Here is a 20,323-nt window from a genome sequence, read left to right on the forward strand (position 1 = left end):
AAGCCTAATTCACGTGCCACGTGCCGCGAGCCAGAAGTATAGGTGAATTTTCACTCCAATTTAATTCATTGATTCATTTTCATGAACAAATCAACATTCGGGCTTCAACGCCGCGCCGCCTTCTAAATGCATGAACTGGGGACCAGCGAATGACCAGCGTGCATATGCAGAAAGGGACTCAAGAGAAATTATAGGGAGGGAGGCCAGTAGTTTTCAAAATCACACCGCACGTAAATTTGTAACATTAAATATTGATCAATCAAAATTCCGTACTTTGATTTTGTAGACCGTATGTTAAGGTTGCTATATTGCAAATATCTAGGTCCTATGGTGTCTATCGAACTGTGACTGGTATGGGCGTAAGCCTATTGACAGTATCAATAAAAACGTTGCAAACAGGTTTATTTTGTGGACAAGTCCACCATCCTGCCAACTTGTATCAATCAAAATGTTACCAAAACGCTGTATTTCGCAGGCGTGCAAGTAAACCACAGTCCCACCACAACACATAGGCTGTGGGCAGGCCTAACATGAACGCGATAGGCATACTCGTGTCAGGCCAGGTCAACATTGATTTTCGAAACACGATACAGTCTTGGTGTCCTAATCACGGGCAAAAGACGACTCTCACTTTATACCTCCATGCGTAAACAAATGTATTTCAAGTAAACCACTGTGACGCTTACCAGAGACTCTGCATGTAGAGGTGTCGAAATTGGTCAAACTCTAAAGACTTTATCCATCTAATCAATTTCAATCCCCGACTTATGTAAGTTTGGCGCAACAAAGGTAGTGTTGAGATGGGTATTGTGGTGTTGCCTCAATATACTACGGGCATGTATAAACTAACGCAATTCCTAGATTCCGTATACTCTTTTTAATTAGGCCCTCCCTCTCTACAATTTCTCACGAGTCCCTGGCACGCGGCACGTGAATTTGACCCTAGTCATGTAATCTGGGTTCCCGGTAAACCGGTTTGTTGATTGAGTGATTCGTCTTAACGGTGTTTCGGAACCAAAACAGGGGTTCCTTCATCAGTCGCTCCTTTGTTTTGTATCCCCTCCGCTTGGTTGTGTGATGAAGTCATCTTCGTCCTCGAGGAGGAGAAGCCAAATTCGTTATTGAGAGAGTTCAGAGAGTTAGCCACTCTATTGACTGACTATAGTGAGCGATCCGGTGTGTGGTGTCATATTGTAATTAATATGACCCAGCATCGACCGGAGTTTCTAGACGCTTATAAGGATTTTTGTTTTAGGGCATATTTTGAGCGTTGCTAGTGCTCGTTATGTTAACAGTAGCCCCCCCCCCCCTATATGTTGTACTAATCATTGGTCATTGTTTGGCGTGTGGCGCGGCGTCGCTTAATTTCATGTATTTCACAAAATCTGCGCACTGATCTCTCGCTTAATCCTGACAGATTATGATCAGGAAACAAGTTTTTTCAAAGTACATGCTATCTTGCAGTGTGTTTTACCTTCAAAAACAACCATTTGCCGCATAAACTCTTCAGAGACTAAGGAAACAACTCCATTTTATTTACCGCAGTTCTTGCGTTGACGGAAGCCGAAAATCTCGCACGCATCGCTGCTCGCCCACTGGCCGGTAGAGGGCCAGGAACAGCAAAGAAATTGAAATAACATGTAAGTCGTTTTTCGACCATTTTCAAAAAAATGAAAATGGTTGAAACTTACCATTTTCAATTTTCAATTTTCGCAAGTAACAAAATGAACAGCGAATTCATTTTAAATTAGTTGTACATGATTTAGTATTAACAAGTTTCGATTCTCATCATTTTGTTCTCCTTCAAATGTCAAAAATTATCCTATATTTTATATTTTACAAAATCGGAAGAAATACCATTTTTGTTATGTTAAGATAGAATAAAGTTGAAGACTTGAAGTTATTTTTATGCTTTGTTGAGAATGGCAACATCATTTTTAAAAAATGAATTAAATTCAAAATATGAAACAAGGAACGTTCAATAAAAGTAAACCCGAACTTGTGTCTTCAAATCTTATGAATGAAATACAATTAATTGATTAAAGCTTAATTTGTGTTTACTGAAAATTGCTTTTCGGATTCAAAATATAAAGAAGGCGAAACAGAATTATGTTTCATTAATAATGAAATAGCAGAAGCTTTATTTAAAACGGGCCGTCAATCGTTTTTTTTTTTTAACGAAGATAAAAATGAAAAATAATTTCGATTTGAAACATTTCAAATGTTGCTTTCTATGCCAAAAGGCTGTTTAATATTTTTGGGAATTGATTGGCCGCGAAAACCGTACCAAAAAATCGGTAAAATAAAAATTTTGTTTGCAAAACGAATATTAAAAATTGGTTGTTATTTCATTCAAATGAAAATTGCATTTTGAAGGTGATTTCAATTTTCAATTTTCAATAAATTGGTTGGACGCTACGTACACGCATTTACCTCGCGTAGTTTCCTACAGAAATCTCACAGAAGGAGAATAATTGTAGCTTGCCATCAAACTTCCTCCTTATAATCTCATGTTTAATTAAAATTACACTTTGCTTGTTAGACTTGCAGGTGATTTTACACATTTAAATTAAAAATCCCCGCAATCATATTTGAATTCTCCGATCTTGAATTCAGAGAGTACACATTTGTTGCTGAAGGTGAGTGGACTATGAATTCTTTTTTGGACTAGCAGGGAAACATCATTTTCAATTTTTAAGAAAGGTGCAAGTTAAAAAATTAATTGCTCCACGATTTCAAAGACACTTATACTTTTGCAAATAAGTTAGAATGTGCCATGAGGTTGGTTTCTATGACACTAAAAATTTTTCTGTAAGCTTCATGTCTACCACTTCTATAACATCCGTTTGGTACATTTGTGCATAATTGAAATTTTCATTTCCCAAAAGTGTTTACAGAGGCTAGAGTCGGCAAAGTTAGGTCATGTCCTATTTTATATTTCATCGAAAAGTTGATTTTCAAAGTCACCTCTGAAGACGTAATTCATGACTATGAAAGATTATGTTTTATATTACGTAATCGACGGCAAAACCTGTTTCGACGCGTGTGTAAAGCTAGATACATATGTTTCTTTTACATCAAAGTCAACCGAAACGAAAAAGAACTTTTTCAGTGTCCGAACTTGTACCGAAAGGTACAATTTGTAAGGCCATAGTTATGGAGAGGCTGCATAAATCTCAGTTCAAATTGACTTCGGATGTGTTATACAATGATGGTTATTGTTTTAAAAACTCTATGTTTAGTTAAAACTAGACTGTGCTTCGGATTTGCAGCATATTGGCCTGGCTTGTATCAGGCTGGGTGAAGTCAAATTTTCATTTCGAACTAGATGCCTAAGCCTCGACACAAAGTCACATGAAATTCCATGGCATTGGCAAACCTTTCCGCTTGTAACACACGCTGAGCATGAACTGTTCTTCCCGAATTTATTCTATTTTTAAAAATGCTGATATATCTGACCTAATCATTTACCCAACACCCCCTGAATTGTGGGTACACCATCTTGAGTCACATTTTCTGTGTCAAATGTAACTTTATAAATGTGTGATTAAATGATTCCCAAAGAAGCTCTTTATGCGTAACTAATAAATTCAAAATAGTTTTTTAGTTCTCAGAGTAATATGACCCAACGCAGCGATGATATTCCAAAGGCTGTACTATGGACCACGCCCAGGGCAGTGGCAACAGCGTTTGAGATATCTATTCATGCCCTTGGTGATATCAAGGTATATCATCAACTTTATGTCTTCGCAACGTACTTTGGGGAAGAGCGATACTTTCCTCACTCTTTATACAGGCAAGTCCAGCCTGGTTGTAAGTTCAACGGTACAAAAACAGACGCTTAAGAAACAGGATAAAGGGCATTGAGGTATCTTTCTGAAAGACCATGCCTACCGTACAGCAAAAGCAGGCAGATATGACGCCCTACCTAAAGGTTTCCAACATACCTTAAATATACACCCGCCAATGCAATGAAATCGGTCCGTTCCTTTTACAAGAACTTTGCAAACGCCTATGGTCCCGACAAGAGCGATGTCGGTTTCCGTGAAATGTGGGAGTTGTACCAATACATCAGAGAACACAAAGGTCAAACACCATTGGTCATTGATTCAGATGATTTGCTCAGTGACCAAGCTACCATAATGAAGCACTACTGCGAGGCTGTTGGATTTGAGTTCAGAGAAAGCATGTGGGAGCCTGGTACTGTCGATGGATGGCATTTGGAAGATAAATGGTAAGAAGAGTATCACGCAGTTCATGTATTAAGAACCTGATTGATGTTGGAACTAGCGATACAGAGAAATATGAATCTTCTTTACCCGTTTTCATCCACAAAGCCATTCAAGATGCTGAGCCCTACAACTTAACATTAAAATCCTTAGCCATAAAAGGTATCACAAATTTTAAATTGCCGAAAGACAAAATGAGCTATTTCCCTCGTTCATTTCACGTTAAATTCAAACTGCACGTTTTCTATGATATTATCGTTCAAACAGTGCATTTGTTTCATGTTCTCTGCATGTGCTTTTGCAGGAGGTCTATGGGAGTACGTGGCAATATTCGTAATATTTGTAAAATACACCTTATAGGAACATCCTTTATAAACATTTTATGTCCGGATAGCTATGGCTGTCAACATTTAAAACTTACAATACAAGTCTTCATAATGTGCTTTCAATAATACAAATGTTGGTACTAGGATACTTTACATTACTTAGCCGAAATATTCAGCATATTCTACGTATGACTGTGTAAGGTAAAAGTTTATCAATGTTGGTCAAATAAACTTATTGGATGGTAAATTTGTCTCTGTTAATTATAATTTGTCAACTTTAAGAAATAAATTATATTCAAAAGTATGATTATTATACAAAACGTGATAATACTGATATTGAATAATGATATTGCTGAAAATAGTATTATTGATTTAATTATGAAAAGAGCATACCAATGAATGTGAATCGTTATTTTGTTCTCAACGTTTAGAATACATTTTTTGAAGAACACATGCAAGAACGACGAAGATACAATCCTATAAGCGACTGCTAAAGTAAAACGAACAATAAAACAACCACTCATACAACACTGACGAAATTTCTCCGCATTTCAAGCAGCAGAGTTCCTTTTCAACGCGTGCAGCTATAATTGTGGTAAATATCTAACCACGAACAGCGTTATTAGACACGATACCCCATCACTCTTATGACACATGCGAGGTCAGTTTAAATATCACAAACACAAGCGTATATTTTAATAATAAAATATGGAATACGTTCAACTTGTGTCAGAGTATTGTTAAAACAACAATGTTGTATTTATACAAAAGAACTGAGAGTATACGATCATCATTGTTACTAAAGTTAGATGCAAGACCAATGTGTTTTCAGAGTCTTTCGCTCAATTTTTACTCATATTTTAAGATTCCGTACTGTGCATACCAGGCTCTCGTAGCATGAACGAATTATTTAATCTTTGCACTATTGAATAATTTGTCAACATATTCAGCCAAATGGAGATTGAAAGTCAATATTGACAAATCTAAAGTAATGGTATTTAGGAAATCTGGTGGCCTGAGAAAATACGAGAAATGGCTTTACAATGGCGAAAAACTGTCAGTTGTATCTTACTTTAGTTATCTTGGTATTACACTTTCCTCTAGTGGTTTTTGGTACATGGCTGAGAAAGGAATAGCTGAGCAAGCATGCAAATCAATGTTTGCCTTGAAAAAGTCTTTATCAAGGTATGATTCACTAGATGTAAGGATTTCAATGAAAATTTTTGATTGCAAGATTTTGCCTATTTTAATGTATGGAAGTGAAATATGGGGCTTCCACATGGCAGAAAATGTTGAAAGAGCCAATCGAAAATTTTGTAAATATGTGTTGGGTTTATATAAAAATGTGTCAAATCCTGTAGTGTATGGTGAGCTCGGTAGAACACCTTTGTATTGTTTGAGATATGAGAGAATTATTAAGTATTGGTTTAAAATTTTAAAAATGAGTAATCACAGTTTTGTATATGAATGTTACAAATATCAATATAAAGAAGCTGAAAATAATCATAAATGCTGGGCTCTTAATGTAAAACAACTGTTGTTCTCGTATGGTTTTGGCTTTGCATGGCTAAATCAAGGTGTTGATGACGAAACTGTATTTTGAATATGTTTAAGCAGAGGGTTCGTGATACTTTTATACAGTCATGGAACTCAGATTTGTTAAAATATTCAAAACTTGATAATTACCGTGCCTTTAAAATTACTTTCAACTGTGAATTTTACCTTACAAATATTGAGGACAATCACTTAAGATCAGCATTGTGTCGTTTGAGATCGTCAACACACCAATTAAGGATCGAATCTGATCGTTCAAGTGGTATTTCAAGGGAGAATAGAAAGTGTGTGTTCTGTAAATATGGTGCAGTAGAAGACGAATATCACTTTTGTTTGGTTTGTCCGCTTTATGATGACCTGAGAGAAAAGTACTTACCGAGGTATTTTTATAGAGATTGTAATTACCAGAAATTTGTGATGTTAATGCAGTTAGAGTCTCGAACTACAGAGTATTTGGCTAAATTTGTATTTTTTTGCTTTCAAACGGAGAGAGCGACGTAAACGTGACCTAGAGATGTAGTCCATTTGGAATTTCTTTTGTCAATTGCTTTTGTCATAATTGTAGTCCTCATATGTGTCCAGGTAACTTTATAATTATTGTATAATGTATTGTACTATAGGCCGGAGGCCAAAGTACCGAAATAAACATAAATATTATTTAATCTTTGCCATGTCCATTGTTTATGCCCCAATATTTCACTATTCTTTAGTGATCATGAACCAGTATTTTCGATCTTTATAAAGTTATGAGTATGTTTGTATTTTGTTGTGTATATCATTCATATTTGCACAAATATGTATGCTGAATAGTAAATAGCCGCGCATACCATGTCTATGAACCTTGTACTGAGCATAAATCAGGTGCCGCCAACTGAGCTGTTTCAGGCAAATATGGTGTTCGGGCGCAGTTTCTCAGCGGGCGGGCAAATTTCTAAACTACTAGTAATCAGCGGGCGGGGTGAAAAAAAAAATCGAAAAGACTGTGAGCGGGGAAGAAATTTCATTTTCTTCAGTGGGCGGGGAGAAAAAACGTCCTGACGTGGGTACCAGAAAATACGTAGAGGGGAGCCGTGGTTGGTAGAACTTAAGCGTAACTCAGAGGGCAGCAATGCTCCAAGGTATACTGCTAGCTGCTCGCAAGGTTTTGCGTTGTTCTGGGTTGTCTAGTGGGCATCTTGTGGAAAACGTGGAATTTCAGTAGTAGGTAGAGGGCAGTGGGGAGCTTGAATTATTGTGGGGAGTGGGGAGCGGACAGACCATAAATACTGGAGGGCAGTGGGCATCAAAATTCAGTGGAAGGGCATATTTTCCGTGTGTGCCAGTTGAAGGGCAGTTACAAACAGCTCTACTTTCCCCTCCAAAGTTTAGGTCAAGGTCAAAAATAAGTAAAATCGGTATATCAGCCTTCAAAGCATGTTTTGTGATGATTTTGCGAAATTGATGAAATTTACCAGTTGGCAGCATCTGAGGAATATAACAACTTAAATCATCTCTCAATATGTGTCTCGAAATGTACATTTTGATATATATGTTGGGTCATTCAGACAAGGGTCATGGTTGGGATACCCTTCAGTTTATCAGACAAAGCACCCTTTAGATCCACAGAATACCCTTTCGCTGGAGTTGTACGTTGTCAATTGTGAACTCATGTTATGTGTGCCTAACGGTATTCACATGAGGCTATTGGCTTAGACTTTAACAACCTGTACTTTGGTCATATCTATGACTTGGTCATATCTATGACGTCGAAAGACATTGACCTGAAGGGGACACCATATTGAAATACTGGGCCTGATTGTGAGCTAGAAAATAAGGAATTCTACGGTAAGTATATGAATTAAATACGTTATACGTAGTGCGCTCGGTTTTAGGAAACTGTGTGTTCAATTGATACCAAAGTCGATCATGATGATGTCACGCGGCCTTCTAGCCTGCCGACAGCCCCTGGAGCCCATTTCGTATGTATGATCGTAGCCTTTCCTATTTTTACAGTATGAGTTATACTTTTGCATTAAACTACTGAAAGTATCACCTGTCCGAAAATGTGGAAAGTGCTGCTAAATGAAGCCAATAGGGCAACAACAGTGGAACTGTCAACAGTTGAGTGGGCCTGCTGTCTTGCCACTAGAATCTCACCAAGGTCATCCTTATGATATGGTATTGTTAGCTTACTGGTCAATAAACGGTAGACACCAAAACTTATTGCCCTTGCAGTTGCTGAATTACAAGAAAGTAGGTCCAAGCCATTCAAGGTCATCCAAAGTTTGGAAAAAATGTTTGATCCCACATTGGCCAATATCAAACAAAAACCTAGCCTCCAGTGCTTGTAGATGCTGAGACATATGAAAGTAGGTCAAAGGTCGTCCAAGATAGTCTAACTTTCGGAAAAATCATGGTTGCATACACCTAAATACATAAAAGAAATTAAATTCTCTGCTGCGATACCGGAAAAGAGATCAAACGTCGTTTCAGGTCATCACAAACTACTTCATACTAGTACATTTGAGCAGAAATATACTACTTGTTCCATAAAAGAAGATTAGTTAATATTATATCATGGTTATCGTCAGTTTCTCATAAAAACCAAAATGGCTGTCATGCAACATAACTTATTAATATAAAAAAACCAAACCTCTGGTCCTCATAATTGCTGAGATGTATGAAAATAGGTCAACGGTCGTCCAAAATTATCTGAAAGATTTTCATTTTTGCATGTTTGTTAATATACAAAAGAAACTAAACTCCTAGCACTTGTTGCTGAGATACCAAAAAGGACATCAAAGGTCATTAAGGTCATCCTTAATTTGTGAGAAAAATTTGACCCAATTCTGATGCATTTAGCTGATATGTTATATAAGTTCCAGGAAAGAAGATTAGTTAATATTATATCAGGGTTGCAGTAAGTTGAAAAAAAAGAATTTTGCCGCCGAGCCACATTGAAAGGCCATTCGCAAATTTGCAAGCACTCCCACTTATGATATCAGCTAAAAATGTCAGTTCTAATAGTCCATTGGTTCGGGTGAAGATGCTCATAAGTTAAATTGCAATTATTCAAAAATCCGATAATGCGGCTTAGCTCACGTCACTGCTCACAACTTGATCACTTGACAATTACTCACAGACACAATATTTTGTTATTTTCAAGGTTAAAATGAGTGAACATGACCGCAATTTTCCACGTGCTATATTGTGGACGGTACCAAGAGGTATGTCAACAGTGTTCGAAAGATCTATATGGGCTCTAGGTGATATCAAAGTTTATCACGAAATTTACGCTAAAGCTGCATATTTTGGAGAAGAAAGGTGCTTCTCACAATATATGGATAAACAAGTTCAGCCCGGTTGTAAGTTCAGTGATATAAAAGAGATCCTTCAGGGGCCTGCAGTTGGATATCGGGGTGTCTTCATGAAAGATCACGCATATCGTATAGGGGGAAGTAGAAGATACGATGCTTTACCTGAGGGATTTGCACATTCATTCCTCATACGCCAACCAATCAAATCTATCATTTCATCTTACAAGACCTATATAGATGCTAACGGTTGGGATAATCCCCTACTTTCATCTCAGCTCAACTATCGCGGAATATGGGACTTATTCAAATACACAAGAGATGTCAAAGGTCAAACACCAGTCATCATCGACGCCGATGATTTACTCACCGATCCAGCCAGCATAATGAAGAAGTACTGCGAGGCTGTTGGATTTGAATTCAGAGAAAGCATGTTACACTGGGAGCCTGGTAGGCTAGAAGCGTGGAACTCGAATGAGATATGGTACCGAACAGTGTCAACAAGCGAAGGTTTTTTGAAGCCATCTGAATTAGGATCAAGTCAGCCGAATGACAATCTCTCTGACTTTCCTGAAGTGGTTCAAGAAGCAGTACGAGATTCTCAAGTCTGCTATGAGGAAATGTACAAGTTGAGAATTCAACCATGATTCTATCAGTATATCGACTGATGAAGTTGGAAGAGACATTTCTGTTCTATTACTGCTCTGACAGCTTTTATATTCCATGTTTCTTCTTTAAAGAGATATCCCGATTGAGCGTGATCAAAAATTAGTGCAAATTCACAATTTTAAGAATTAATATTTCTTGTTTCGCTCCATTTTGTTTAAAAGTTTATTGTTTAAAATCACTCTGCTATCGGTGTTACTTTGATTGACCCAAGATTATTATTAGTTTTGTTCAATTTTTGATAAAATTTGAATATGCGGATATTTTCGTTTAATTTTTCCTACTTTTGGTCAAAACACTGTATTCTCTATATCACTTGTCTTGCAGCTTTTAAATGCAATATAGCTTTTTAGGGATGGCATCATTCAATATATTATAGCCCAAACCAGAGGATGGCGACCGTTTGCCTGACGCCAGGAGGGCCAATGGTCACCACTTGAACAAATCTCACTGACATCACCCGAGGAATCTGTATGCCAAATTTATATTACAGCAACAGGACTGACAGATTCTGATGTTTAGATAATTTTAATAAATTCTCGACAAAAATGACCCCATGTACAGAACTGCGTGACCATAAGTGACTTATAGTATTGCCTGAGGCTGTACACAGAATTTTAAATTTAAATCGGGCAAGCGCATCCTGCGGAAAGTGAAATATATATATATATATATATATATATATATATATATATATATATATATATATATTATATATATATATATATATATTATATACATATATATATATATATATATATATATATATATATATATATATATTATTATAATGGGTATAGACGACCAAAGGAAGTAGGTAGTTTGGCCAGGGTGTAATCTATAGGATAAAACCCTCGTACTCGGGCTCTTCTGGTATATAAAGTCCAACCCAACGATAAAATGTCGAGGCCGTAGGCAAGGACAGTTTATCGTAGGGTTTGACTTTATATACCAGAAGACCCCGAGTACGAGGGTTTTATCCGACTTAAAAACTATCGCCCCTAACTGATATATTTTCGTTTTCAATGTGTTTACGTCAACCGTCCCCTTTGTCAATGTAACTTGTTTAGGATATGATTAAAACTTTTATGTGTGAAATAGCCTTCCTATGTAATGGAACATCCTATAAATGCCCTAGGGCACATTAGTTTAAATGCCCTAGGGCACATTAGTTTATGTTTGTACCACAGCAGATTTTGTGTTGCAGCTGGTTTCCGCTGTGTTACCAAATTTGAATATTAAAACGTACCAGATGTCTACAGATTATGACATGTTCACTTTTGATTGGACAGTACTTTACTATGGCGCTGTCATTCGTTTCTGGAATTTGGTGACCAAGGCTTTACGAGTAGATAAAACACCCTGAATTGAGCACTCTGATTGGTCAATCAACAGTAGATAGTTTTTAAATTGAAAATATTGCTTGGATGTAAAGGCGCTTTCGACCGTAACATTGTATAGAGATGATGATGATGATGATGATGATGATGATGATGATGATGATGATGATGATTATACTTTATTTCAAGAGGGTAATTTGAGTTACAAAAAAGATTGTAACTTACACAGATGGAATGAAGATACCTTATAATCAATCAATCAATCAATCAATCAATCAAGAAAAGAAAGATAAGTTTAAAGCGCCAGTATCGACTAGAATTGTTCAATCGCGCTGCACATTAAAATAATATGTAAAAAGGGTATGTAAGCAAAAGATAAAACAACTCGATAAAAAATTGTGAAATAAAAAATAAAGTTTCATAAAAAAACAATAATATATCAAATATTAGTATTAATAAAATATTATCACATATGACCTGTCTAATTTCGCTTCCCACTGCATCGAGTAGTACGTTCAAATACCTCAACATAGGCATACGGAATAGAACTAGTATGTAATCGAATTAAGCATCACATATTCTCATTGATGCGAAAACGTCAGGAACGGATGTTCGCCCTCAACATTTGAAGTCACTTAATGTATAGTTATTGCACAAGAAAGCAAATTACGTCATGAGTCTTGTAAGTGAGTCGTCATTGATCTACTACTTATGCTGGCCCGAATTAGACATGACATATCTTCACTCCGATATCCTTTGTACAATCATTCTGACATGTGCAAGGTTTGTTTAAATAGTACAAATATAAGCCTTTATTTAAATATGATGTCAGATTGATCGCGTTGTAACATCGTGGCCTGAACTACTTTTAGAGCAACAAGAGCGTATTTATATAAAAGAACAGACAGTATACGTCCGCAAAGCATCAGTTAAATATATATAAAAACTTTCATTTCAGTGTCTGTGACCCTATTTTCATGTATGGTAAGTTTCGTTCTCTAATAATTTCCCACATTTTAAAAAGAAGACTATTTAATCTTTATGAAGAATGAATTGGTTTATACCATTAATGATTATAGACAATTATGTATATTGTGATCTACATGAAAAATAATCTTTTAAGATACATGGTTGTTTAATGCAATAGAGTTACAACCCGTAAATGTTGTTGCAGTCTACACGCAAAATATGATACGAGTCACATGACCGCTAAACTAAACATGTAAATAGCTGTCGTACTTACCACTGGTATGTAGCGTATAGTGACCCGAAGCATAAAGCCTTAAACACGAGTGGAACTTACTCGGAATAATAGGATCTTTAAATTGTTCAAATTTATCAATAGTGTTAAGTGCCATTTTGCAATATTACAAATTTCCAATAAAACATGTGAATTGCAAAAAAAGTAGAAGAGCTTAAATTTGCTGATTAAACAAACATTTTTACAATATTCTATTCTCCCAAAGTAGTTTCAGACTTTTTCCTAAGCTCTCAATGTCGCGACGTGTCTCTCGAATCGCACATTTTCATATAAGTACAAGGTCATTCAGAATAGGTTGATGTTTGGTAGGCCCATAGGCTATTAAACAAAGCACAGTTTGGATAAATGTCCCCTATCCCTGGCGTTGGTCAGGTGTGAGTTTGACGCTGTCACTATAAACTCCGACCTTGTTATGTTTGCCTTGCGTTATTCAAAAGGGTATCGCTTGGGCATTGTCCTACCCTCGACTTCAGCAACAAGTGCTGACCTCTCATCTTTTGCAAGGTCATAGATGACGTAGCCATACATTAACTCTGGGAGGGCACCACATTAAAATACTGGTGGCCTAAAACTCAACTGCACAGAAGGAAATCATACAGTAAGTATATGAAATGACGAAGTTATACATGGTACGCTTGGTTTTGGGATGTTGTTTATTCTAACGGATGCCAGTATCGGTCATGATGATGTCACGCGACCCTCAAGTCTGTCGACTGGCCCCAGAAGCCCATTTTGTTTGAATGGTTTTAGCAAGCCGACCGAAGATTGCGGCATGTTGTAGATTGTTGCATGGCAGTACCAAAAGTGTATCACTACTCCCAAGAAAACATCGCGTCGCTACTAAACGAAGCCACAGGGGCTAGTAGAACCATCGATAGTCGAGTGGCCCTGCTGTCTTGCCCTATGAAATGTCGTGAAGGCCAAACAAGTCGAATACACAATTGGATCTAACGCACCGAAGGCTCAATACAAAGGCGCATGTCGTGTGATATATGTACTTTCCTGTGATTTTCAAGTGCACTGCACAGGCGTCAAAATAATTTAACTAAAGACAAATCTAGATTTGACTTATCGAAATGCGGTCAGTCGGAAACTGTGATAGAACTGTTAAAAAGACGAAACTATCAAGTGTACAATATGCTGTGTAGAAGGACAAAAGCGGTGGCACGTAAACATCGAGGCCTGGTTAATAATATCATGACTCCATTTCACCGCATATATCGAGGTCAACCTAGACATTAAATCTACATTTCAATAGGTGTTACCGCGTTGCAAAGATGGAATTGTTAACGAATCTACGGGAGTGAACATACTGTACCGGTCAACTGGCCGGATCGCTTTCTTTTTGTTTGTATATAGCAGGTTTGTTGTAACGCTTTGACTGCTTGTGTTCCAAAATTTATGCCAGTGAATTTTAGCGTGGACTGTGATTCACTCGCCAACAATAACATTGCAGATGATATACACGATGCATAGCTCTGGCAAGACAATACCTTTTTTAATACTCTTCGGAAGGAGATTGAAAAGGGGCATTGTTTTAAAACAACAAAATTATGAACATATAATGAAAATTTACAGTAATTGTCCCTTTAAAGGCCTGACAGTTATCATCTAGGCGGTAATGACTGTTACATTGAATAACTGACAACATGATAACTAGTACAATAAGCGGAAAAAAGTCTACTTGTATTGTACCTTATATAATTCTTGGAACCATGAACAATATATTTTCCATTGATATAATTCTGTTGACTTCACAAGATTTTACCTGTAGGCGATGAAAGATTTCGAAGGAGATTTTAAAAGTTCAAACAGTTCGGAGTGAGCGTTCGTAAATGATGGTTGAGGTTGACTTGAATAAAGTGTCTTTCTTAAGCCAATGGATGTAAAGTAGTATTTGATGGTCTATACTTAGTGTCAAGCTGGAGCGACAAAATAATATCGTGTATTATAGAGAGGGAAAGAAAGTAATTGCAAAGTTGCGAGAGACAGGCAATTAACGATTTCCATAATCTTTTAATCACAGCTCGAAGATGACTGAAAACACAGATGACATTCCCAAGGCCGTGCTGTGGTCGGCACCAAGATGCATAACAACAGCGTTTGAGAGGTCGATAAGGGCACACGGCGATATCAAGGTGTACCATGAAGTATATACTAATGCAGCCTACACCGGCGAGGAACGATTCTTTCCTCACTTCCAAGACAGTGACGTCATCTCCGGCTGGAAGTTCAGCGACGTTAAGAAGCTTCTCGAGTCTCCTCCCACAGGGTACCGGGGTGTCTTCGCTAAAGAGAACGCATACTGTATCCCAGAGCATAGACGAAGCAACGCCCTGCCTGATGGCTACCGCCACACATTCCTGATAAGGCAGCCCGAAAGGTCCGTCACATCATTTCATAAATTACTCACCAAACCTGACAAGCCTGTTGGTTGGTCAAAGATACATCCAGGAGAAGTAGGTTTCCTTGAAATGTGGGAGTTATATCAGTACATAAGAGACACGAAGGGCGATACACCTTTGATAATCGATGCTGATGATCTGTTGAGTGAACCCGCTCTTCTGATGCAGAAATATTGCAATTATGTGGGATTTGAATTCAAGGAAAGCATGCTACACTGGGAGGCTGGTCCCGTCGAAGACTGGTCTTGGGAAGGAAACTGGTATGACACGGTTTTAAAAAGTTCAGGCTTTATGAAACCATCGGAAAAAGAGACAACAGAACCTGACGTCTCATCTTTTCCAGGGTATATCCAAGATGCTATTCGAGATGCCCGGCCCTACTATGAGGAGATGTACAAGCTGCGTACAAAGCCTTGCATACCAAAATGATCTGATCAAGTCACATGTTGGGCGCCCACAAACAAAGCTGTGTGTGATTTGTCCTAATTGGGGCTCAGTTACAAAGATACTTTGTAAGTCATTGGACGACAATACGCTGTACAGAGAATACATAGAGTGAAGGAGAAAAAGATATATGGGGAATTAGTAATCTTGAAAAAATAGAATAACCACAACGAATTTGCTGTTGTCACACGGAAATGCACAGATACTCAATGGAAATATTGTAAAGTTTTTTTTAATAAGAATTTCCCGAAGTCTTCATCGTCATACCGTAAATGTTTTGTTGGGTGCTGGGAGAGGGGGGAAACAAGAAAATCTTTGGCTCGAGTCAGTCTCTTTACGGTGCAGCCAGATTTGCATTACACACTCAGACTTCAATACTGCCACTTCCTCAAACAAGTGCTAATAATAGTAACTGCAGTGATAAAAGAACAGCACAACTGACACGCCAGTCTGCCCTATGCATCATCGTACACAATAGCAATATCTCTTCAGTTCTTCTAAATATTATAACCTAAACAAGGGACTATGTGCCCAAGGGTAGGTGACCATTTGCCCGACGTCAGGAGAATACGACGCGATATCGCCCTAACTTCGTGTAATAACTCCTTTATCAAACATGCATGCTTTGGTTATGACCGTTTTCCTACGGACGCTCCGAAACTAGTGACGAAATCAACTGAAATGGACCTTGCTTCCTACGGGCAGTACTTATAAAAAGTTGGTTGCTAAGGAGTGATGACAACCGCATCACTTCTTATTCCACTCTTGGGCCATCCGACTTCAAAGGAGGGTTTATGGGGCACTTATAAAGCGAACAATTTAAATATTACAATGTCGACATAAGTTTTCACAATTTGAAGAAGATTTATTTTTACTTTCAATAACAGAGGATGTAAAACATAGGCTGGAGTGTGTAAAATGGGTGTGTTTTTGTGTTTCGATACAGAACCTCATCCCTGCGTGAAAGTTATGCAGCCGCCAAAATCGCGTGAAAATACTCGCGCCACGCCAGCGTTCGATTTCAAACTGGATCGAGTATGAACAGCTGAGAGCATGGAGTTAGAGCAAGCAGCTCCCTATGTATACACAATGGATATAATACCCGTACCAGTCAGTTTATCTCGAAGAATTATACATGTCCCCAGACGTCAAATATGCCGAATTTACCATCTTTGTAAGCGGATTAGGGAAAACGTGAAGTGAGTACACTGTAAGCTGTAGTTTCGTAACTCGTTCGTAATTTTGTTAGTGTACAAATAAAACATTTCAAAGGTATTTCCATCATCTGCTCGTATATGTTCGTTCCTGGCTTGCCTTTAACAACCTAAACGAAATTGACTTTCCCTAGATCTTACTAGTACATTGTATCTGAAACCAGCACCGCACCGGTGCCACCAGACACGATCATGCATGACCTGAGAATCTCACTGACAGGTACAAATCGGAAATATTATATGCACTTTCAACCTTGTCTGTCGCTAGTATTTTCAGTGCGGTTGGATTTTTGTGGCTCATTTACCGCTTTAATCGATGTAATTCACAACCTAGATACTTAAGCTCATCAACAGGAAACTTGTCGTAAAGCGGTTCTATCATGATGCCCACTGCATGTAATCTTCAGCAGCGTAGACGACATGAAACACTGCACCGTATGGGACCGGCAGTGAACGATGACAGATGTCGGCATATGATACAAATTTTCAATGCGTTTGTCTGTATGTTTTTGGTACATCTGTACTTGTGCCTGAGTGCAATGCCCAAGAAGTGACTGCAGACAACAATTTTCACTATAATCATAATGACGTTTCGGATTGTCATTTGTCTTTTTCGCTCAGCTGTTTTATATGTACATATAGCAACGAAGGTCACGCGTACGCGTAGCTGTAAGTAGTTCGGTTACAGTGAAAATATTCGTATTTTTACTTGTGAAAGTATGAGTTCAAATCTGTACCGTCTGAACAATAGAAGAATGGCAATACAGACATAGCATGTATGATAAATAAGTGTATTATGATGACGATCTAAGAGTCAATTATGAAAATGAATGTGGTCATATATTACCTGCCGAATTTCCACGCTTTTCGCCGCATTGCGAAGTAAGTTAACGGTATACTGTCACCTGTTCCAATTTTCCCACATTTACCATGAAAAGAGAAAATCTAAGCAATCAAAGATTTTAAGCGGATGGCCGCTTTTTAAAAACAGCGCCCTCACATGGGCATTTTGTATACAAAGGAACGCCCCTTTAACCATATAAGGACATATTTAGATTACAGGTGACTGTATTCCTTTAACATAAAAGTGACATCTCACAAATGAAGCCGAACGAGAATAGTTGAATTGATCACCTGATGAGAAACGGACGTTACTTGAAGGTATTTTATCTACAGATTTTAAACTGCAAAACATGATACGTCATGGATACGTCATGGATAGTTTAGCAAGTCATTGATCAAATGATGGCCTAAATTAGCCATGACATATCGACACCTCGAGGGCGTAGTTGTTCAATACTTCTAACTCGTAATGTACAGTCTACTTAAACATTACAAATGAAGGCGTACATCTCGGTATCTTGAACTTTGGATTTCGTTTTACCGCTGTGAGCTCAACTACTTTTAACAAGAGCAGATTTATCTATATTTAAGAACTAAGAGCATGCAACCGCGAAATATCATTTCTAAAATGAGCAATATCAATATATGCTGTTTATTTTCGGTGAGCTTTTTTTCTTGCATTGGAAATAAAGTTCTCGGCATATTTCGAGCATCCAATTCAGTACATCAGCTTTCCGCAACAAAGCGAATGGTTCATGTAACCCGCTATTCTTTTGTGAGTTTGCGTCTGTGTATTAGATTATTATGAAGTTATAAATGCGCATATATTATTAATAAATCTATAGTCTCAATCGTTATAATGTATTAAAGTAAATCAATGTTCCACTCTGAGCTTATATATCCCAGATATTTCGAAGGGACTAAGCCCTTCTTCTTCATTGGGTCCACTACAGTCACTGATCTAGAACTGCCACTGTCAAGTTCAGAACTCCTTGCATGACAAAAGAGTAATTATGTAACAATTATGTAACAGTTTATGGTGCATGTCCATGCTATCTGGTGGGGGTGGCAACCTATTTTTGTGTTGTTTATTTTGTCCAATTTCCTAATTCAAAATGATTCTCTTGATTGTCTGTAAATTTTGTTGTTTCGATGCTGACCTGGTATATGCAATTTCATGCAGCTTATGCAAAAATGTCTACGTAGGAGAAACGGGTGACACTCTGTAAAACCGCATACAAAACCATCTTTCACTTATCAGAAACAACCAAACTGAACCTGTAATTAGAAGCACCATACAATAAATACTTTCCGAGTGACAGGTATAGAAAAACAGCATCGAAACAACAAAAGTTACAGGCAATTAAGAGAATCATTTTGGATTAGAAAACTGAACACAATACGAAGAACTTGTTGAACCGAGATAAAAATACCCAGTATGTTAAAGTTTACCAAGTGATGTGCTGCTTTGTCACGTCAACAAGTACTGAATTCATGCATTTCTCCTAGGTCGGCGTCAGATTGTTTTGCGAGGAAATCTACTTAGTAGATTACAATTTCAATCAAAAACAAAAGGCTATGACATTCCATTGTGCATGCATGTACAGACTAGAACAAACTTAATCCCAGGAAACTCCAGGTTTAGTGTGGTCGGGCATATTTGTGTGGCCGTGCCAAGTGATCTAATAATTTGCCAATCGTCAGATTAAAGCGTGTTAATTGTTCTTATCAACAGACTTTGTTTCTGTGAGCCAAAATTGTGGGGAAGAAGGTTATTACACATGTCAGTCAAAATGGAGGAATAAATCAAAGACCCTCATGTTTACCACAGTGACTTTCAACAAACTAATGGAAATGCACTTTCCTATCTTCATTAAATATCGGATGTATCGATGGAAAAAAAATTGGACTCCTAAACTCCAGCTAAATTAGAAAGTTTAGGTCGCTATTTAGATCGAGCTAAATATCGTAATTATCGGATATGTCGCGGGAAAAAGTTTTTGACTCAACAGAGCCGATCTAAACTTCATCTAAATTAGAAAGTTTAGAACGTTATTTAGATCGGGCTAAATATCGTAATTACGAGATATATCGCTGGAAAAAAATTTTGACTCCTTAGAGCCTATCTGAGAGAACGATCTAAACTTTCTAATTTAGCTGGAGTTTAGCTCGGCCCTGAAGAGTCAATTTTTTTTCCTGTGATATATCCGATAATTACGATATTTAGCCCCATCAGCTCGGCTCTGAGGAGTACAACATTTTTTCCAGCGATATATCCGATAACTACGATATTTAGCCCGATCTAAATATCGTTCTAAACTTTCTAATTTAGCTGGAGTTTAGCTCGGCTCTGGGGAGTCAATTTGTTTTCCTGTGATATATCCGATAATTACGATATTTAGCCCCATCAGCTCGGCTCTGAGGAGTACAACATTTTTTCCAGCGATATATCCGATAATTACGATATTTAGCCCAATCTAAATAGCGCTCTAAACTTTCTAATTTAGCCGGAGTTTAGCTCGGCTCTTGCTCTGAGGAGTACAACATTTTTTCCGGCGATATATCCGATAACTACGATATTTAGCCCGATCTAAATACCGTTCTAAACTTTCTAATTTAGCTGGAGTTTAGCTCGGCTCTGAGGAGTACTAATTTTTTCCAGCGATATATCTGATAATTATGATATTTAGCCTTATATTTAGCTTTCTAAACTTTCTAATTTAGCTTGAGTTTAGATTTAGATTTTGA

At 37.6% G+C, this 20,323-nt stretch overlaps 3 protein-coding genes across 4 annotated transcripts in view; 2 read left to right on the forward strand and 1 right to left on the reverse strand.

Annotated features, from left to right (window-relative positions):
- Positions 1 to 20,323, reverse strand: part of LOC139119221 (carbohydrate sulfotransferase 11-like) — a 233,798-nt gene that overhangs the window by 169,605 nt on the left and 43,870 nt on the right. The gene's annotated exons all lie outside the window — the stretch shown is intronic.
- Positions 7,915 to 16,802, forward strand: LOC139119144 (uncharacterized). 2 transcript variants are annotated; one of them, XM_070682809.1, is made up of 2 exons: positions 7,915 to 7,933; positions 14,696 to 16,802. In XM_070682809.1, exon 2 carries the CDS (start codon positions 14,703 to 14,705, stop codon positions 15,501 to 15,503), a length of 801 nt encoding a protein of 266 aa, XP_070538910.1. In that variant the 5' UTR covers positions 7,915 to 7,933; positions 14,696 to 14,702; the 3' UTR covers positions 15,504 to 16,802. The 2 variants fall into 2 exon arrangements, with proteins under 2 accessions (XP_070538910.1, XP_070538901.1); XM_070682800.1 differs by lacking the exon at positions 7,915 to 7,933 and adding an exon at positions 13,167 to 13,267.
- LOC139149804 (uncharacterized) lies at positions 9,429 to 10,049 on the forward strand. Its single transcript, XM_070721792.1, has one exon. The coding sequence runs from the start codon at positions 9,429 to 9,431 to the stop codon at positions 10,047 to 10,049; it is 621 nt and encodes a 206-aa protein (XP_070577893.1).

Source organism: Ptychodera flava, chromosome 2, assembly GCF_041260155.1.
Source record: "Ptychodera flava strain L36383 chromosome 2, AS_Pfla_20210202, whole genome shotgun sequence".
Taxonomy (NCBI): Eukaryota; Metazoa; Hemichordata; class Enteropneusta; family Ptychoderidae; genus Ptychodera; species Ptychodera flava.